This window comes from Seriola aureovittata, chromosome 20 (assembly GCF_021018895.1).
Source record: "Seriola aureovittata isolate HTS-2021-v1 ecotype China chromosome 20, ASM2101889v1, whole genome shotgun sequence".
NCBI lineage: Eukaryota > Metazoa > Chordata > Actinopteri > Carangiformes > Carangidae > Seriola > Seriola aureovittata.
The window spans coordinates 4,374,524-4,395,158 of NC_079383.1; the positions used below are offsets into that span (position 1 = coordinate 4,374,524).

The 20,635-nt window shown below is 41.7% G+C and overlaps 1 protein-coding gene across 1 annotated transcript in view; it reads left to right on the top strand.

The window, feature by feature from the left end:
• Positions 1-258: 258 nt before the first annotated feature.
• The window catches only part of mkxa (mohawk homeobox a), a 28,293-nt gene continuing 7,916 nt past the window's right edge, over positions 259-20,635 (top strand). Inside the window, exons 1-5 of the mRNA XM_056365126.1 lie at positions 259-374; positions 1,687-1,970; positions 4,247-4,406; positions 7,465-7,618; positions 11,889-12,272. Coding sequence (XP_056221101.1) covers positions 1,795-1,970; positions 4,247-4,406; positions 7,465-7,618; positions 11,889-12,272 — 874 coding nt within the window. The 5' untranslated portion in view covers positions 259-374; positions 1,687-1,794. The remainder of the gene's footprint in view (positions 375-1,686; positions 1,971-4,246; positions 4,407-7,464; positions 7,619-11,888; positions 12,273-20,635) is intronic.

Genomic DNA, 20,635 nt, shown 5'->3' on the forward strand with positions numbered 1-20,635 from the left:
TGTTTCAAGAAAAACAACATTTTCAAACTACCTTGGACTCAATGATTTAGACAGCCTACTTTTTGCAGCGTGAAGCCTCCCTCCCCTCTCCCTCCCCTCTCCCTCCCTGCGCTGGCCCCGGCCCCAGAACCGGCTTAAACCATCGACAGTATGTTCGCAGGCTCGGGCTGTGTGCTAGGAAACATGAGCAGGGTGAGATATTCAGAGTCCCGGGCGGCGCAGCGCAGGCCGCTGGATAAAGCGGAGGAGGAGACGGCGGTCCGTGTGGTTTGAGCTCAGGATCTCAGGACATGAACATGTGAGCAGGGAATGGGCGACTGGAAACAGGATTATTGTTACACACAACAGAGAGACGCAGGAGGGGCCCGGGACAGGTAACTAACCGACATACACTGACTCACACTGCTTATTGTTGTAGGACTGAACCGATATATCCAGGTTATTAAAGTTTGGAGCAGGGATGTAGTGGAGGATAAACCCCTCTAAAGCCTGTTTACCCAACTTTGAATGGACAGGACTTAGGTTTTTTATTCTGACATTAGTCTTCATGGCTATATTTTTAAATATGATATATGATACAGACATAGATTCAAAATACACTGCCAGGATGAAGTTTTTGTTTATTTAAGTGGACATCACTGTTACATGGTACTTTACATATTTGGCACCGGGCTGCTGCTGATAGCACCACATCATGAGGAGCCTCTACAGAGAGATCTTCAAATGAAAAGTGAAGAGGAAAAATCAAAATGTGACATTTCTGAGCCTGCAGGGTTGTTTGTTTTTGCATTAAAATGGGAGAGCACCAACCAAAATAAACCATTCAGGATTTACAGCGACAAGCGACCGCAGCGCAGCGGAGGAAGGGCAGAAATATTCTCGCTTGAATTTTACATATTTTTTTTTTTCAGCCAAATCAAGTGTTTACAGTCCAAACCGCCGAGCCAGTGCTGCAGATTGTGCTGTAGTAAATCCTCTGTTCTCCCCAGTTGTTTAGAGCAAATAAAGTGAAACCATATTAAATAGAAATCCAGTGGAATTCTGTCACTTTTGCTGAGATAAAATCAGCTTTGAGGTTGAATAAGAGAAATAAATGGTTTGACTCGTGAATAGGGTTTTGTTAAAGCGCGGAATTACTGCGCAAATGTATTTACCCAAATGACTCCAGATGGACCTGCGCTGATTCTTCAGGATTTTATTCTTTAACTTGTCTCCAAAAAATACCTGCACCATGAAACCAACACTTAAAACATCCAGCAACTATTTGGATTTTAAGGCTTTCATGAGTTCACGCAAATATTTTCTGAATTGGAATCGCAGATGCAAATGTTTACAAAGAGCGAGCTTATAATGACACATCACAACAGCGCAGTTATGCATGGTCCGCTTTAAGTGAAAATGATCTGCAGGCTGTTTAATGTGGTCTATTTTGTATGAGCAGGCACATTGTAGGGGGGGTGACCTAATCACACACATCAGAGTGAAGCTATCAAATTATAATTTATGCCAGAAGTGTGTATTATCTAATATTAAAGTCTTGTCAGGACATGTTTTTTCTCCTCTCCTACCAAAGGTCATATTTTAGTTCACGACCACACCGCAGTTTGTGAATTAAATACGAATCCATCTTTTGTATATAAAAAAAAAAAAAAAAAAAAAAAAAAAAAATATCCACTTGTTCCACAGGAGCGACGCGGGGACACTGAGACAAATCCGAGGAGATTTTCTTTTTTTTTTCTACCTTTTTTAAAAATTTTTACGCATCAGAGAAATCGGAGGACTCTCTGGCCAAAGATGAACACCATTGTGTTTAACAAGCTGAGCAGCCAGGTCCTGTTCGAGGAGAAGGCGAAGGAGGTGGAAATGAGCAGCAGAAACTATCTAGAAGTCATCGACGGGCAACATCCAGACCTCCTCTCCAGCAACCAGACCATCAGAGACAACCAGGCCATCAGACACAGGCGGAGCGGGTATGTGGAGCATTCTGCTGAGTTTAACGCAGCATGTGTGGCTTGTATTAACATGTGGATTAACTGGAGTCCGGGAAGCCCCACGGGGGTTTACTGATGAGGAACACCTCTATTTCACGGTTGTTTTACTCAGCACAAGTGAGAAAGTGGACAACAATGAGAGCTCTGTGGTTATCTCTCCTGCTTGTGCGCGTAATTAAGTCAGATTATGAAATATCAAGCTCAAATAGGGCCGCATTCCTATAAAGATATATTGGTGATCTATATATGCGGATGAGCATCGTTGGGTTATAATACATAACTGTTCATTAAATGTCAAATTGATTAGTTTCTGCAGCTGTGTTGAAGTAGACATTTACGCACAAAAATCATAAATTTACGCACGGATAAAAGATCCAGATGGAATGACGTTTACATGTGGAAAACTACTTGCACTTTACACCTCAAGGCTGAAACACCAATTTGCTGTTCCAGTTTTTCATGTGGCTTCAATGCAATAAGATCTGATGGATCAGGGAATTAATATTTACCCTTTTCCCAGTCTGGTCTTCATTTAGGTGTTGATGTTAACACCTAATCTCAAAATTAATAAGTAGGTCAACCGTGTTCAGTAGCGTGTCTGTTAGAGGTCTCCATCTGTTTCCAATAAATAAATTCGTCCTTCAACTCTCTGTGTGGTCTAGAGGATCACATAAGGATCTAGAGCTTTTTTCAGAAATATATATTTGCTTTCGTTTTTCTGTGACAGGGAGCAGGTGTAAGAAAAGGTCATGTCCTGATGTTGTGTGTTTATGTATTATTTGAATGTTTAGCGGGCACATGTGAGGGGAAGCCTTAGTCATAAAGAGGAACATTAAGAATTATTGAACTTATGTGAATGTAAAGTGCCACCTCAAGGGAAACATCAGGACTAATGAAGAACATAAAATTATTAAAAAGGTGTGTGTGTGTGTGTGTGTGTGTGTGTGTTTGTGTGTGTGAGTGCTTAAATGAGAAGTTCAGAACACGGAGTAAAAATGTCCTTTAGGATGTTCATACCGATCTAGATTACAAGGAAAATATTTGTAGAACATGGACCTCAGGCAGACTTGAGGTTAGACTAAAATATGTTACATCTGCAGTCAATGGAGCTTTTTGGTGAGATAAAGGGAGAAGCACAGCACAGCACAGCACCATACTGACATCTACAGGTTCATAAAACCTGGAGCTACAGGTGAGACCGAGTCCTCCACAGCTCAGGGAAACCAACAGACTCAGACGCACTTCAATGAGAGATGTTTAAATATTCTTTTAGGGACTCACAGGATGTCCATGTTTCTCCTTGACGAATTATGTGGTTTTATTTCGTAAAAAACCACTGCAGTATTATTATAAGAGCTGATAGTAGCTGTAGTCACCACTGAGTTGCTGAGCTGGGTCTTTCAGATAGATATTTTCAATCTCCACCCAGGGTTTATTCCTAATGTGATGTTTTTATAGCATCCTCTGGACATGTGTCACAGCTCTTTTCTGTAAGGGAAAACCAGAAGTATAATTTCACTTTCTTTGTCAGTCCATGGTGTGATGGCTTGGCTGTGCTCGTGACCCGGCTACATTGTTCTCGATCCACTTCTCTTGGGTGTAAAACGCTAAAATGTGTGCCTGAGTAAAATGTTTTTGTTTGTTTCCTTGCGACGTGTTGGTGGTTTGTGGGAAACACAATGAAAAATAAACTGCGACTGGCCATTTCTCTCTCTCTGTCTGTCTGCTTCAGTCTCTCTCTCTCTCTCTCTCTCTCTTACTCTCCATGTCTCTCTTGCTTTAATCCAACGTGTCTTAGCCTAATTGCAGTGCTCTGGGTGTGAAAATTGCATACTGTATTGAGTGTTCACTCTATGTGTCATGACTTACTAATTCAGACAACATGCTGGTCCACTTAGGACGCCACTTGCAGCTGCGTAACACTGTTTGGTTCACTTCAATAAACAACATAATCCTGGCTCTTTTTTTTTTTTTACTTTAATTTGGAAAAAGGAGAAATTGGTTTAAATGAATGTTTTATGCTGAGCTTGATGTTGATGATTGAACAACTATATCCTGCATGTGTATTTATTTTACATTTCATATTTATATCTGAATCAAAAAATGAAATGCTAAAAACTCCATAGTCATATAAGTCACTTACAAAATGGGCATTAATGTCTCTGCGTGCATATCCTGCTCTAAAAGCTTCCTGTAGTGTACTCGAACTATCGTCTGGTATCCGACTGAACATTATTCTACCTGTTTCTCCGCAGGGGTCGTCCCAGCGGCGGCAAAGTGCGACACAAGCGCCAGGCCCTGCAGGACATGGCGCGGCCACTCAAGCAGTGGCTCTACAAGCACCGAGACAACCCCTACCCCACCAAGACAGAGAAAATCCTGCTGGCCCTCGGCTCACAAATGACCCTGGTCCAGGTGAGTCCACTGCTGTAGACTCGGTCAAGCTGCTTACAATAAAAAAAGTGATTCTGAATAAGTAAAAAAAAAAAAGGAGTGAGGGGATTTATAGAGTATTCATGAGTGTGATCGCTGAGGGGAAAAGTGAGATTTGGTTTCTGTGGTTTAGTGTCTCTCTAATCAGGTCTGAAAAGCTGGATTTTAACTTGCATTTGCAATTAGGAGAAAGTGTTTTTACATCTTGAACTGTTTATTTTACAACACTCATGCAGTGTTGAATTGTTAATTCTACTTTTCTTCCAAATGCTACATTTGGCAGTTTTTCCTGTTTTTCTTTTGTTTTTTTTTATTTCACAGCAACGTGAAACTTGTAGTCATAAATAAAATTTGCAGTCCTGTCTGTCTGTGACTGCGACTCTTTGAGTTATGACCCCTTAAAAAAGTAATTACTACCTGTCAACTCTTGTCATATTTCATATTCAACACAAAAGTTATTCTCTTTTCCTATTTGAACAAACAGTAGAGGTAAAACGATTCTGAAAAAAAGATACAGCAGAAATGTATCTTCTTCTTCTTCTTCTTCTACTTCTTCTTCTTCTTCTTCTTCTGCTTCTACTTCTTCTTCTTCTTTTTCTTCTTCTTCTTCTTCTTCAATTATGTGAAAAATTTAGCGCAGTCACAAATAAAGGCAGGGCAGTGCTTCCCAACACTTTTTACTTAAGACTGCTTTAAAAAAGCATGTCTACATAGCAGTGCTGGTCAGTTTCTTATATTGTTTTATTTGTTTGTTTAAATTATTTGGAATTTCATAAGGAAGTAAAAAAAAATCTTGAAAAATAAAAATAATTTTGTGTAGCAGACATATATTTCCTTCTTTCTTATTCTATTGTTTGTCTCTTGAATCTTCACTTTCACCACGAGACCCCAAAAAGATCCGACCCACCACTGATTCTACAGTAGCTGAAGTTGCACTGTATTTTTTGTTTCTAATGCTTTAAGTTCTATTGCACCCTCTACTGATAACACAAGAGTACAGTGGACAACTTGACAAACTGACCACTTCGAGGAAAACCCTGCGGTGAATATGAGTGTGTTTCGTGTCTGGCACGTTCAGCTGTGTATGTACAGTATCATCTGGCTGACAAGGTCACTGATACGGCCTCAGAAAGTCTGCGGCAGCTTTTTCGGGCCGCCGGCCACGATGCTTAATCTGGTTCTCATTTTGGGGGCCTGATGGAGCTGTTTGTTTTGGTGAGCGCGAGCAGAGTGCAGAGGAATGCTTTGTGTTGGACAGTGGGATGCCGAGCTGTGAACACACACACACACACACACACACACACACACACACACACACACACACACACACAATCTGAAACATGCATACATTCAAGCTGACACCCAAATAGCAGCAGCAGTGTCAAAGGTCAGTGGAAGATTTCTTGAAATTGAGCGAGAGTGATGACATGCAGGTAAATTATTTTCATCATATTTTCCAACATGAAAAATATCCTTAAGGGATCTGTGGGCTTTTTTTTTTTTTTTACTAAAGTTTTTCATACTGTCTTTTGATGAAAATAAATGGCCAAAAATGGTCAAATTGATTAATCATTTGATTCATTTATGAAGTAAATTTTTTACTTTCTCAAATGTGACAATATGCAGCTTTTCTGTTTTTTACTTTCGTAAATGACACACTTTTTATCGGCCAAAACAAGCAACTCAAAGACATCAGTTTGAGTTCAGGATTAGAGTAAGTGTTTGTTGCAGCCCTAGGTGGCACTCTTTTCTTTCCCTATCCGCTCATGGAGGCGAAGAACTACCCAGTTCTTCCACTGTTTGGTCCAAATAAACCACTGTTGCTGCTGCTGCCAGTAATGTAGAACGCATCACGTCCTGTGCAGTTTTCCCTGCAAACACCCACCTGGCACCAGGTGTTCGAAGCAACTAAATCTGTCATGTTTTAGCAAAACGGCTCCTTTTTTCCATGTAAATATTGTGAATTGTTTCTTTAAAGTTAGTTCTAATAAGTCGGTGCCATCTCTCCATCGCCACTGAAATCCCTCGCCGTGCCTGCATGCCGTCTCCTTTACGGTACACACAGTGCAGACAGGCCACGGGTGAAAGAGCTGGTTTGGCTGCTGGGCCCCCCCCCCCCTTTTTTAATCTCTGTTGGTGTCATTGGAGCAGATGTGCCATCCTCCTCCTCCTCCTCCTCCTCCTTCCTCCTTCCTCCCTCCTTTCTGTTTTCTCTCACCCCATTGACAGCCATCTTTCCTCCAGTCCTCATTAGCGAACCGTCCCATGCGTCGCCTCGTCTCACCTCGCCTCGCCTCCCCTCCAGCCAAGCCACATGTACGAGATGCCGCCTTCCCCTGGAGTGCCACAGCGCTGGGCTCAAGACAAAGGGATGTGGGATGGTCTTAGTTAACGAGAAACACGATACTGAAAGAGAGGATCAGAAAAATAAGTACTCTAGCATAAGGCCCCAGTCCCAGCCCCTCCATAAGCCGCTTGAAATCTATTGAGCATGAAAAGTTATTCTAGTATAACATCTAATGGTCTCCCTTCCCAGTGAAAGGAAGAGCGCCAGCTCAAGTGTCTTTTTTATTGCATCTTGAAGACAGTGTTGGAAAAAATGTATTATTCGAGGGAGTCTGTGCGAGTCCAGAATAAGCATTGGGACATACATCTCGGTCGGAACATTAGTTAATGAAACGTTGCGTTCGCTGGCTGTCCGGCATGTGGAGGGTGTTAAATGTTTCTGTGTGGGGTTGATGCAGAAAAGATGCATGCCGGCGTGTCTCTCCAGAGCGTCTGGGATGTTTCTTAAAGCTCGGTTTCAGAGAGCTGCTCTGCAACCTGACTCTGTTTCTGTCTTCTGCTTTCGGCCTCTCTTGGTTTTCTGAATGAGACTGACGGCAGGCAGAGAGCAGACGTTTTCATAAAGGATAGTCTTTGTTTTGCCATGGATGTGGAGATGTTTGGATTCAAAACAATAACATGTGTTTCTGTTTGCTGTGTGTTCCCACTTCCTTCTATTTCTCTCTCTCTCTCTCTCTCTCTCTCTCTCCCTCAGGTCTCCAACTGGTTTGCGAATGCCAGGAGGCGACTGAAGAACACAGTGAGGCAGCCCGACCTGAGCTGGGCGCTCAGGATCAAACTCTACAACAAATACGTTCAGGGCAACGCGGAGAGGCTGAGCGTCAGCAGCGACGACAGCTGCTCAGACGGTACGGATTGACAGCTACACACCAGCAGCTCTTTATGTTCCATTCCAGGTTAAATAAGGTTTGTGTTGCAGAAGTTCAGTGGAGAATTCAGATTCCACCAATATCACAGCTCGACTAGTGAAATAGGCGACTGCCCTGCAGACGCAGAAACCGAAGACCCCAGTTTGACTAGACCAGTGGGTCTTAAAGTGGATTCCTTGAGGGGAATAATTTATTTTCACTATAATTCCATCCATAAGTAACATAAAGACAGAATGTATGACTATTTTGATCATGTGTTTTCTGTAATAAAACATCTAAAAGCAAAAGTTTTATCAGATGGGGGACCCTGGGACAAGATCTTATCAAACGGGGGCCCGTGGTCTAATTTGTGAAAGGTTAGGGGTCCTTGATGTGAAAAAGTTTGAGAACCACTGCGCTAGACCGTAAGACAAGAAGTAATATGCAACAGGTGTATGTTGTATGTGTGACTGACTATAATGGATGATGTGAGGGCAAATAGTCACTGATGCAAAGCAATAATAATGGAACATAGAACTCATAGGGTAACTCGGGTGTAAGCAAGACCACTTACTAACATTTAATCGAACTGAAAGTATAAGTCTTTTACTTACTAACACTGTATAACTCATTGTAAACTTACTTTTCCTATTTTGATAATCAGAAGTTATAGCTCTTGGGCTAGTGTTCGCATGGTGGCAGTAGTTAACATCTGGTTTAGTAGAAATCAATATGTTTCCAAAGGCTGGGCAAGTTTTAGAATTGTGAAATTTGTGGAGAAAGAAATGTTATTGATTGTTCTTGAACGTAGCAGAACAGAGGATAGTGCTGCAATCTGCTACGGATCCTACACTTGAAGTACACTTAACTCACATGGAGATCTACTCAGTGGTAAAAACAGTTGTATAATGTGTTCTGTGGCTCGAGAGGAGCTTTGTGAAGTCTGAATATGTCATCAGGAGGCTCTAATGAAAGATGCTCTTCGGTTGCATTATTATTATTGTAGGATCCAGCGTTTCTTGTCCCATGGTAGAAATTAAAACAAAGGATGCCTGTCTCGTTCGAGTCCTCCAACTTCATGAAAGTGCAATACTAAATTGCAACAACGTTACATAGCACTCTCTCACACACTCACACACTCGCACACAAGCGGCCTCTGTTTCCTCTGAAATTTCTGTTGTTCTCATTGTGAAGCTTTTTATATTTTTATTGGTTACACAAATAACCCCGATCTCACTGCAGCTCTGCAGCTCACTGCTGCCGTTCCTTACTACAGTTTAATAGGGGCACATTCATTTAGTTCTGCAAACTAACACCTGCGTCATAGGCGTCCAATTATACTGTACAGTTCAAAAATAAACAATCCACACCTTTCAGCCAATCAGAATCAAGAAGTTTCAGTGGCCATGACATAAATCACAGCACTAACTGAAATTCTGAGGGTTTAAGTCTGTGATTACGGCCTCATTTTGAGCAGTTGTCTGTGTCAGGTTCCCTTTGTCAAACGCAGTTGTAAGGCTTTTAACACATGGTTCTTATTCCAACATACGTTTGTGTTTAATCAATTTGCTACAAATGAATTTGACATATGGCGAACCTGTGTCAAATTACTGGTTGGTACCTGGGTCTCATTGCAAAATATAATGAAGTAAAAATTTTAATTGTAAATGTAGTAGTAGTATATGGCACACAATGTATAGGGAGCAGGATTAACAGGCAGTTAGTGGCAGCATGAAGTTCATTTTTGCAGCAAATGTATATTCTCTATCTTTACTTTCCTTAAATACTGAAAGAAATGTTAAAATCATTATTTATTTCACACTTCTTCCTCATTTCAGGAACAACAGCCGTATTAGTTGTCTGAATTTTGTCTGTGACCTTTGACCTCTGTCATTATGGTTGTTTGTAATGGTAACCAAGAAGTCTGGGGTTATTCTGCAGTTGCTCTAGATGAAAGGAAAAGCTGCAGCAATATCCTTGAATCTATATGTCGAATTTAAAATTCATTTAATTTGTTTGATTGGCAAGATTTAACATAGGTATACAGTATGTTAAAGGATGGAGGAAAACTTTTCCATTTGCTGCTCCATCCATCAGTGTGATGGATGATCTTTTCAAAGATATCACATCTTAATGTCTCAGACCTCCATTATAAATTGGTCCCATACTCTGTTGTAAACCTGATGCTCTCTATATAGAATGACCAGGAAAGTCTCCTGACATCATACTCCTTTTGTGCCCCTGAAATTCAAGTCAAGCATAATGACATGAGGTGAGGCCAAAGGCCAGGCCATCTCTCTCTATTGGTACCCAACCTAAAGCGGGCTGATGCTATGCAGACTCATGTTCTGGTTGTATATAATTGGCAAGTGTGCAACGCAGCCGGGAGACACCGAGGCAGGCGGGCTGCAACACGCTGTCATTAAGACACCCCGCTGAGCCAACCTCTGTCTTCCCAGCCTATAATTGGAAATGAGTAGCTCTCCGTCAGCCGTGTATTTACTGCAAACACATGCTGATTTTCAAGTGACTGCCTTCTTCTTCTCACTGACGGCGCAGAAAACATGGTCAGGAAACATAAAAAAAAAAACCAAAATAAATAAAACACACATACTCACGCAGTGAAAGGATGAACAGAAAGGAAGAACGCTGTGGTGTCGGTGATCTGTAATTAAATTTTTGAGGAGGAGAAGCCGAGCGTGCGGCCGAGAGAGGAATGTGTGCATGGTGTTTGCGTTGTGTCCGCCACAGGCCACTGTACCACCGGAGGCTCTGTATATCTCCCTGACTCTTCTCCTTGTCACATTATGGTTATGAAGCTATCCGCAGCCTGCTCCCGCTTCTGACCCACGCGCTGAAAGGCCCTCCATTATGTTTTTATGCCTGTGCTTTTGTTCCTATTTATGGGGCCAGACCTGACCGAACTAACCCGGTGTGCTATCCTGAAATGGTCCAGCTTGTTTTGTAGCTGCAGCAGCAAGTCCAAGAGAGAAAATGTTGTTTTCCGCAAGGGATCCGGAAAGGACATGCTGTCATGCTTAAAAAGGTGGCACACCTAGATGTAAAAGGACACTGTCATGGGATTATAATGACAATTTTATTATCGCTTTATGTGGTTTCAAAGGAAATGCTGAGGGTTTGTTAATTTCTACCTCAGACAGCGCAGGGGGAGGAGGACAAGTACGCTACCTCCATGTGTTTCTGATATGTGGGAGCTATAATTTTAATTTGGCCCAGACTGAATCAAATGTCCAACCTGCCCAAATTACAAAATTACAGTCTTGGCAGGGAGAGTATCTACAGTGAACTTCTCCCTGATTTCCCTCCCGCCAGAGGATATCTGGTTTTTCAGTGCGGTGTTTTATCTTTCTTCCCCCCTCACTGCTTTCATCAGGTAGGAACCTGTACTTTAATTCAATCTCTTCAGCTGCAGAGCACCCTGGAAATTATTTATTTCTGCAGGGGAATAGAGGGGCAACGTGCTTAAGATGGAGAGGAAATCGACTGCCATCCGTTATGGTTTGGTAATGCGTCTTAAGGCTTGGCGGGGCTTTCTGCTCTTGAGGCGATGCCAACAAGAGGGCAGGAGTGCCAGGTGGAAATCTCCCTGCCCTGGTATTTAGATTGAAGATTAGCTCGAGGTCACCTCACTCTGACTCAGTTGGGATGAAAAAGCAGTGCACACGAGTTAGACAGTCATTTAAACCAGAGAAGCATTTGCTCAAAAAAAAGGATTTGATTGCTGCGAGCACTGATGCTGATCGACATAGTTTTTGGATGAGTATTGTTAAATTTGAATGGAAATTATACTGTGCACAGGGTCAATGTTTAAACTGCCTTTAATGAATTATGTAAATGATAATAACTGTACATGTCATTATGAGCTTATGTACAGTCAGTCAGTGAGCAATAGTTTGTTCTGTTTTTGGGTGTGAGTTACATACACAATGGATGTTTATGGGAACTGCTTTTAATTAGGCTTTTAAAAAATGTATTAAGTATATCAATTATCAATGAGCACCCACCTACAAAAAGTTACACTAGATTTGACCAATCATTTGTTATAGTAGCATTAAAATCAAAAGTGTAAAAATATCTTTTTAGGAATGACTCATACAGTATAGAAATGTTGCACAGGTGAAGAATAAATACAAGACAAAGTATGAAAGATAATATGAGTGTGAATGAGTAAAAATACTTGCAAAGGTGTCCTTTGCTTTGGAAGATAAAAATCTAAAACTCTGAATCTGTTTGTGCCTTGACGCTGTAGATGGTGACAACCCTCAGAGGACACAGAGCGGCCCCGAGGAGCTTACCAAGCCCATGTACCAGAGTGTCATCAAGAAGGAGGGCTCCTCCATGGTGGGCATGGGCATGGCCATGGGGATGGGGATGGGGATGGGTATGGGCGCGGGACTGCGCTCGGCCGCCGAAGCTGCCTCACTGGCCGAGGACTACGTGTCTCCGCCCAAGTACAAGAGCAGCCTGTTGCACCGCTACCTGAACGACTCGTTGCGCCACGTCATGGTGGCCAACGCCGTCATGGACGCTCGCAAGAGGAACCACTCCGGCTCCTTCAGCTCCAACGAGTACGACGACGAGCTGCTGTCACCGTCCTCCTCCGAGGCCGAGGCGAACTTTGTTTATCGGGCTGGTAAGGAGCCACATTTCTTGCATTCTTTCCCCTCACACACGCACGACATCCTTCACTTTTGTTCTTTTTTTTGTCCCCTCCATCTGCACATTTTGTTTTAATTTCTGCAGCTGGTGCTGGTGGTGTTATTTCCAACTGTCTGCCTCTCTGCCTGTCTTCCTCCCTCCCTCTGCCATATTACACTGTTTTCTCCCACCTCCCTACTTTCACTTAATATGGGGTTTGTGTTGCTAAATGTGTTTCTTATGACTCCTGATATGGAGATGCAGTTAAGAGGGCCCTGAGCCTTAAATCTATTAGATTTAAGCAAGACTGCAGTGTGTCTAAAACACACACACACACTCATGTATTGTCACTTCACACACTCGTGTAAGCACACTGGCTGTCTCTCACCCACTCCAGCTGAGCAGAGAAGGAATTCCCCCCAGCCAGCTCCTCTGACCAGGCTAGGCCAGACACAACAAGGCCATGTGGAACATGCTCACTTTCATGCTACTGTTTGGCAAGTCTTTGATCCTGCCATGAGGTCCTGCTGGGAGAGCCAGGACAGGGAAAACAGGCTGTGTTTGTGTGTCAGCAGACTGGGTGAATGTGATACATAAAAAATGCATTTCTTTTTTAGATTCAAGTCAATTTACTTTGGCTTTAAAAAAGAGAAAAAATATAAAACTATACAGATCAATGTCTCGTTTTAGTTTCCCCAGCAAAGGCAACATAACATTAACAAGTTGTTGCCGGTCATGTTTACATTATTGCTGCAGATGTCCGACAGAGTTGAAGGTGTCTGGCCTTGTTTTCCTCCCTACACGATGAAAAACAGCGTTCAGAGTGAGATGAAACTTTTCTTTGGTTTAGACAAAGCTCCTGTTTTATTCTCCTCTCTCTGCCTGTTTTCATATTGGTTAGTACAATATGTTCCACTCTGGGAACATATTGTGTTTTTGGCACAAATGGGCAGAAATGAAAGTCTCTGAAAGGAAATAATCCTTTAAAAAATGTCGCCTTACAGACTTTGTTACTCACGTGTTTTTATTTAGGGCGTCTTTGCCGGACGACAGTTTATTTCAGGCAAGATTCAACTCTGTAACGTGAATGAAAAACAAGCTGGATACATTTTAAAAAATTCAAATTGATTTTGCAGTTTCAAATCTAATCACTGTAAAACATAATACAGGAACAGTAGAATCAACTAATCATTTATCATTAATTTAATGTAAATATAAGTTTTATTGATTTCATATCAGTTCCAACTTAAAATTTCTAGTTATAAACTCTATTTATAAATATGAATATAAAAATTAAGTCTTGTGACTTGATTTCACTCAATTTATCAAATTAATTTTCTAAAGAAACACAGTTAGTATATTAGCAAACTTCCCAGCATGCATTGTTTGAGGGTTATGACTGTCCAGAGAGCCTTCTTCTACACACATGATGGAAACCGGTTGTTCTACATTACATTAAATCAGGACCTAATGGACGCTCATATTCTCCCGTGCTGTGAGTTTAGTGCGAATCACAGAACTCTGCGTGATACAAAAGCTTTAACAGTGTCTCACTTCACAACTTGTCTGAGCTGTGAACAATCAAGGTCAGATCTGTCTTCTTCAGCTGAGAACACTGGCCCCTTTGTTCACTTCATAAGCGATAGTGATGTTTTCACTTTCTGCTGAGCGTGGACTGAGTCCCTGAAGGGGCCGGATTTGAAGGTGTAGGTGACGGAGTGACGGAGGATGGGGGAAGCTTTGTGTGGGGGGAAGAGCCGGTTTTATTGTGTTTCATTCAAAGCTCGTCTTATGTACAAATGTGTTTCATATTATCTGAGCGTGATGGAGGGTGGAGTGTGAGTGTATGTGTGTGTGTGTGTGTGTGTGTGTGTGTGTATGAAATGCATCAGCGACTGCGACGGTTACAGTCGTCCTGATCAAAAAGCTTAAAACCCTGTGACCTGAACGAACATCAGGCTTTTTCACAGCGAAGCACCTGCTGGGTCTCACAGATGGAGAAGGAAAGAAAGAGATGGATAGACCAAGTGAGACTTATAACTCCCTCTCTACCAGATTTTAATAAGAGAAATCCCAGAAAAAGATTAATTCACCTGGCTGGCTTGCTGTTTTTAATAGAGAGTAACTATTTTATCTCTATGGTTAATATAATTTCTTGGCACCGACGTCTCCCTCTCGGATTTCTCGGGCTCTGGCACCTTTACAGAAGTGTTACTCTGTTACATGCAAGAAAAGCTTTTGAGTCCACACATGGAAACTTCTCTGAAGCCGTGTTGACTCATGGGATCGAACACCTGCTGGGGCCCTCCGCTCCGATTGCCCAGTCGAAGAAACGAAACAAAGAAAAGTCGGGAAAATGAAATTTTAATTCCACACCTGATCTCGCCGACGTAGACAGAACAAATGAAAGAGGGAGACAGAGAGGAATAATTTTAAGCTCGGGTTTGCATCATTTCCTTTTTTCTCCTGTGGGCTGCATATTCCAGATATTTTTTGTAGTGAGCACATTCCTCTTCACAAATAGTTTTATTGTGTTTTTATAATAAGAGAAAAATGTTTCCCAGAGTAGCAGATTTCACATAAATCTGTACTTATATCAGGTACACAGAGAAAAACAGACAGAATAAATCAGACTTAAGCTCCCTCTATGTTCCCCCTAGTTCCTTTTTGACAATGACAAAACGTCTGACATTTTCAGGCAGCAAGGAGGAAAAGAATTTGAACTCGAAAGAAAGAGCACAAACGATGTCTCTTGGCACGCTCTTTTGCTGAATTCCTGCCTGTAAAACAATTGTGATTGGTCAAAGCGAAAGTGGCGTGCCTGGCAACCATCATACCATTGGCTAAAAGTCCATTAATGGGCCAGTTGGCTGTTGTGACCGCGGCCTGAGCCTACAGTGTTATCTGTGACTACAGAGGGCAGTCAGACGTGGCAGGAGATGGAGAGTGTAGATTTACCCCAGTGGAAAACTAAACTTCTGCTGGCTTGAAAGGACTCACACACACGCACACACTCATGTACCATTCACAGGCCTCATACAAGCACAGGCACACACACACATCCAGTACAAACAGCCACATGCACACACACCTACAGGCCAAAGCCTGTGGGGAATTTCATTGAACACAAGGAGCAGTAGAATTCCATCACACATGCCAGGGGTTTCATGCCAAATTACCCTTTAATGGGATATTAAATGGCAGGAATCTGGCTGAATGTTTTTCTTCTTGCTCAGTACCAGATTTCGCCCCGTCTGATATCATATAGATCATTATACGCCAAATAACTCCCAACGTTTCTGCGGATGGAGACTAAGAGATCTCGGTCAGACATTTTACACGAGGTTGACAGGGCTACGTTTTCTCAGGTTCTCTCCTTTATGGACTCTGGTTACAGCTGAGCACAGTAGCCTGATGGTGAATTGAGAGTGCTTGCCAATGTCTCTATTGATGTGGAAAAGTACAGATAGCTGAAAGCAAGTCAGTGGCCACCAGCAAGTTTCCAATAATTTGATTTTAATGTGCCTCAGTCAAAAGTGTATCTATTAAATTAAGATAACAATGTTTTTTCCCCCTGATTTTCTGATGAAGACTAAGGGTCTACAGCCATGTTAGCAGCTATGTCAGCTAAATGCTAACATCGGCATGCTAAAATTCTCAGAATGAAAATGCTAATTTGCTGATTTGTAGAAGGTAACGTTTGAGTGTTATCATGCTAATGTTAGCTAATTACACCCAACAACACAAAGTCCAGTTGAAGCAGATGGGAATGTCTAAAGTTTTGCAGGTTTGATTTTATTATTGGACAAACTTTGATCCCATGATAGTGTCGGATCAAAAGTTAGTTAGCTCACCGAAGTTATTAGATTTCATTCATTCATTCGTGGCAATCCATCCAAAAGTTGTCAAGACATCTAACTCAAAACCACAAGACTTGACAGTCCAACTAACAGCTATTGATATGTTTCAAACTACTACTAGCATGGCTAAAAATAATTTTAGACGGCATCTTTATTGTTTTTCCATTTTCTGTCATTGTTTCCATGCTGCATGTTACTCTGTATAATTTAACAAGACCACTAGTCTACAGCCGTGCTAGCAGTTCTGTGAGGCTGTACTGAAGTAACATGTTGCAATGTAAATATGCTGGTGTTTACCAGTGTTTTAACCATGTCCACCATCTTAGTTTAGCATGCTAGCATGCTAACATTTGCTACTTAATGATAAATACAAAAGACAGTTGAGGCTGATTGGAATAGCATTAGTTTTTTAGTGATTTGGTTATAAACCAAAGTGCTTAACAAAGTTAAGGGATCACCAACTTTATTACAATTCATCCTGAGAGGAACATAGGAATGTCTGGCATGGCTATACATTGAATTTATGTGTTTAATGCTGCCAAAATGGTCTAATTATTTATTTTTGTCTGTTATTATGTGTTTATGGCATTTCTCATCAACAGATATCTAAGCCAGAGTCTTTTGGACATACAACGCAGCAGTAAAGTAGCTCATTTCCAAGTCAGGTGCAGTGTAACACATACGTTTCTCAGAAATCTGTTCAATGAAAACAGCAGCGTTTGACAGCAGCAGCTGAGATCCTGAGGGCCTTTCAAATTAGGTTGCAGTGAGCGCCAGACAGTTATTGAAACCTGGAGAGTTTAGTGGCACTTAAGGAGCTCTGGAGTCGTCCAGGTGAATGGAAGAAAAGTTGTCTTAATGTGGAAAAGAAGAAGAATGTTTGGATTTCTTTTCTTGAGGTATAAAGATAGAAAGATGTGATGGTTGTTCATGATAAAAAAGAGATTTCTATCTTGGCTATTTTCATATTTTGACTAACAAGATATACTGGATTTCCTTTACCGTTATTGTCTCTTTTGTTTCCTTTTCAACTGTGATGATTTATTCAGCAGTGCTGTTGAGGGATAGTGGCTGTTGTGGCAGATTTAAGACTCTGATGTCACATTTGCTGACTGATGACACGTGGTGTAATTTACCGTAGATAATGCTCAACATGGGGCCTCTCGGTGACTATGAAACACTCCAAGACAGTGATGGCTGAGAGCTCCACATCTTTGGAATCCAGAGATGTGGATTAACTGGCTAAAAACTGGTCTTTCCACACTTTCATAGGAAAGGAGAAGGGGAAGACAGAGAGAGGAGGATGTCAGGGATGTTGTTCCAAGACGGCAGTTTTTGCCAAGACTCACTGGGTTCAGGTTGGGCTTCGGGAGTCAGTGTGGAGGGGATGCGAAGAGGAGAGGAGAGGGAGGCACTTGTTCCATCCAGATCAAGAGCTGAGTTTCTCCAGCAGTGGCCTGTTGGAGAAAAAGACAACATGGTGGCAGTGACTAAGAGACACAGAGCGTGTGGTTGGAAGAAATGAGTGTGTGCATAAGTGTGCGTAAGTTCTTGAATTTCTTCTCATAAAGATAGGGAAGTCTGCCAGAGTGAGGGCAGCTGGCCTGGCCTGACTTTAAGTGGCTGTTTTAGACATAAAACTTGGACTTAGTGATCGAGTGAGACAAACAATTAAACCACTGTGAAGGCAAAGTTCACCCAAATTACAAAAAAATATTGCTATTTTTGCACTTACTCATAGTGTTGTCTGGCCATGGAGATAGTTTTCTTTTCTTCTACCTTCTGCCAGAGCAATGGAGATGATGAGGATTTTATTTCTGCTCCTCGGAGTATTCAAAAATTTCCTTTGAAAAATTCAACAGTAAAGTTGTCTCTCCAAAATCAGTGTCCTTGTGACGCTGGATAATCCGGAGACATCACTTCCAGCTGTGGACCAGTGGTTCCCGAACCTCTCAAACCTTTTTTTATTAGAAATTTTTTCCAACAATCTAACAAAGTAGGTAACTGTTATGTAAAATATATTATAATTATACAATATTAATTGAAATTATTGTCAGTTACTATGAAAAAAAGAAGTCAGCAGGCTGAGTTGCTGTGCAGATTCATAGATAAATATTTTACTTAAAAGAATTGAGTATGATAAATTGTTAAAAGTATTTTAGTTTTATTAAAAGGATAATTGGCTTAGATAAAACAACTACACAGAGAACTCATAGCATTATGCTGTTCTTCATTTAGCTCTCTTAGTTGATGAGTTCTACATCTGATAACCAACATATTAATAGGGATTTAATGACATGAAATTTGTTGCTCATTTCTATTGTTTGAAATTGTGATATAAAAATATAGTTTATATCAATGTAGCCTCTTTTTATGTAGTGAAAGTGTTATTTTTTCACTGCTGTGAGCACCACGGATGAAATTCCAGTCACTTCCCTTGTATCGAGGTGGCTGAAGCAGGTATCTTCATCACTCTTTATGACAGGAGCAAGTCGAAAAGTCGCTTCGTAATTTGGCTGAAGTGACCCTTTAAAGTAGGTTTAGAGTGAGGACTTGGGTTTAGGATGGTGATGGTGTACAAACAAAGTGTAGTCCACGTGTCTTGGTGTGTATATGTGTGTGTAGCAAAAGATAAATATACCCACATATGCATGTACAGATGCTTCCACCACCCTGGTTCTTGCATGTGTCCGAATAAGAGCTTTAAATTATTCCTCACGTATAAAGAAAGATGGTCTGTTGAGGTTTGGTGCAAAAATAGTTAAAAACAAATTTCCTCTTGAAAAAAGTCTTCTCCATGTGCACAGTTATGCTCATGCACTTTTGTTTCCCTTTCCTTTTTCTGGATGGATGGTTATAAGAAATCTCTATAGGAACCTGAACAGGAGATTGTAAATTTATTTTTGTTAAACCACGGCAATAAAATTTCAGTGTCATATAATGTGCATGACACAATAGATAATATAACTAACTAGCCAACTATATTACAAACACATACTCTAAAGTCATTTGCACTCTGTGGAGTCGTCAGTGATGGAGCTGAGAGGCTGTGAAGTGTCCCTCTGGGTGTGGCTGGTCCAATGGTGGGAACGACTGGGAGTTGGCAGAGGTGAGGTATAATCCTGGCATCAAGCTGTGGTGCAGCTTCATGCGAATGGAAAGGTGGATAAGAAGACAGAGAAAGTGAGGAAGAAAAAAAAAAAAAGAAAAAGAAAAACCCTGATGGTGAACCTCTGTCACTGGAAGATGAGATATCGGCTTCCGACCACTAAACAGAGGCTGGGTGCGAGGCAAACAGAGAAGACAGCAGCAGACTGAGACAGTGTTCATTCGAGCCGTCATCCTGCGGAGAAGTGTTAACACACAAACATCGACACAGAAACTGTTTATATGCAGCTCCCTAACATAGAACTGGAGGAGTGCAGAATAATGAGCCCTCTCAACCTGATCGTTTTTAAATCATCAGCGTGCCAAAGCTTTTTGGGACGCGCACACACACACACACACACAATCGGGTCATCAGACTCAGAAAGCACAGCTGCCTGCCTAGTCAGGGAAACCAAGCCACGCTGCCCTGGTCTGTATAAAACACAAATTGTTTCCATTTAAAAACTGAGCCGTGTCTAGAACAATAGGCTTCCATTGTGTTCCCACGGGACGGAGGAGAGCAGAGAGTGAGGGTGAGGTTTAATGAGAGAGCAGAGGTGTGACCCAGTGAGGACACAGAACACACACACACAGAAATCCCCCAGGAGTGTGAGAGGGCAATTCAACAACCTACCACTGAGAAGAATTGCAACATAATGATGCAGTGAGTGCAGCGCAAACATATCATTTGGCCTCCAGCTCCCAAAAAAAAGGATATTTTTGGGCACATGAAAACACTTAAAAATCCAAATAATGTTTACTCGTGGTTTCTGCTTTTTTTTACCCCCTGATGTGTGTTTTTTTGTTACCGCAAACAACAGCCACTCATCCCCCGAGGATGTTACTCACAAACCTGTGATGAAATGGGTCGGCTCTGTTTTGTCTCTCTTGTACCTGTTGTGTCAGAGCAGTGATAACAGGCTCATCTGTTCATCATCAGCGATGCGTCCCTGTTGTCATGAAGTCAGTATTTGAAGTATGAGCCCTCTGATCCTCAGATGCTATCGCTGTCTGCTTTTCAATCTTTTTGTGATGATCATTTTCATGCGATCATCTGTTGTCACGCCAAATCCCAAACCCCGATCTCTGCTCATGATGAGGCTGGGTTTTTTTTTTTCTTTTTTTTTGTTGTTTGTTCATGACACCCTGGCAGTCCACACACACACATCCACACAAGCACATAAAGAAGACACTCGCACACTTGCCATGACAACGTATTTACTTCCCTGTCGAGACACTCTTCTCATTTTGGCTGATTTACTGGGGCCCTGATTACACTCTGTTTACTGGCACTCGTAAACACAATGACAACCTGGCAGCGTTTAAACATCTGAAACACTGTTATTATTTC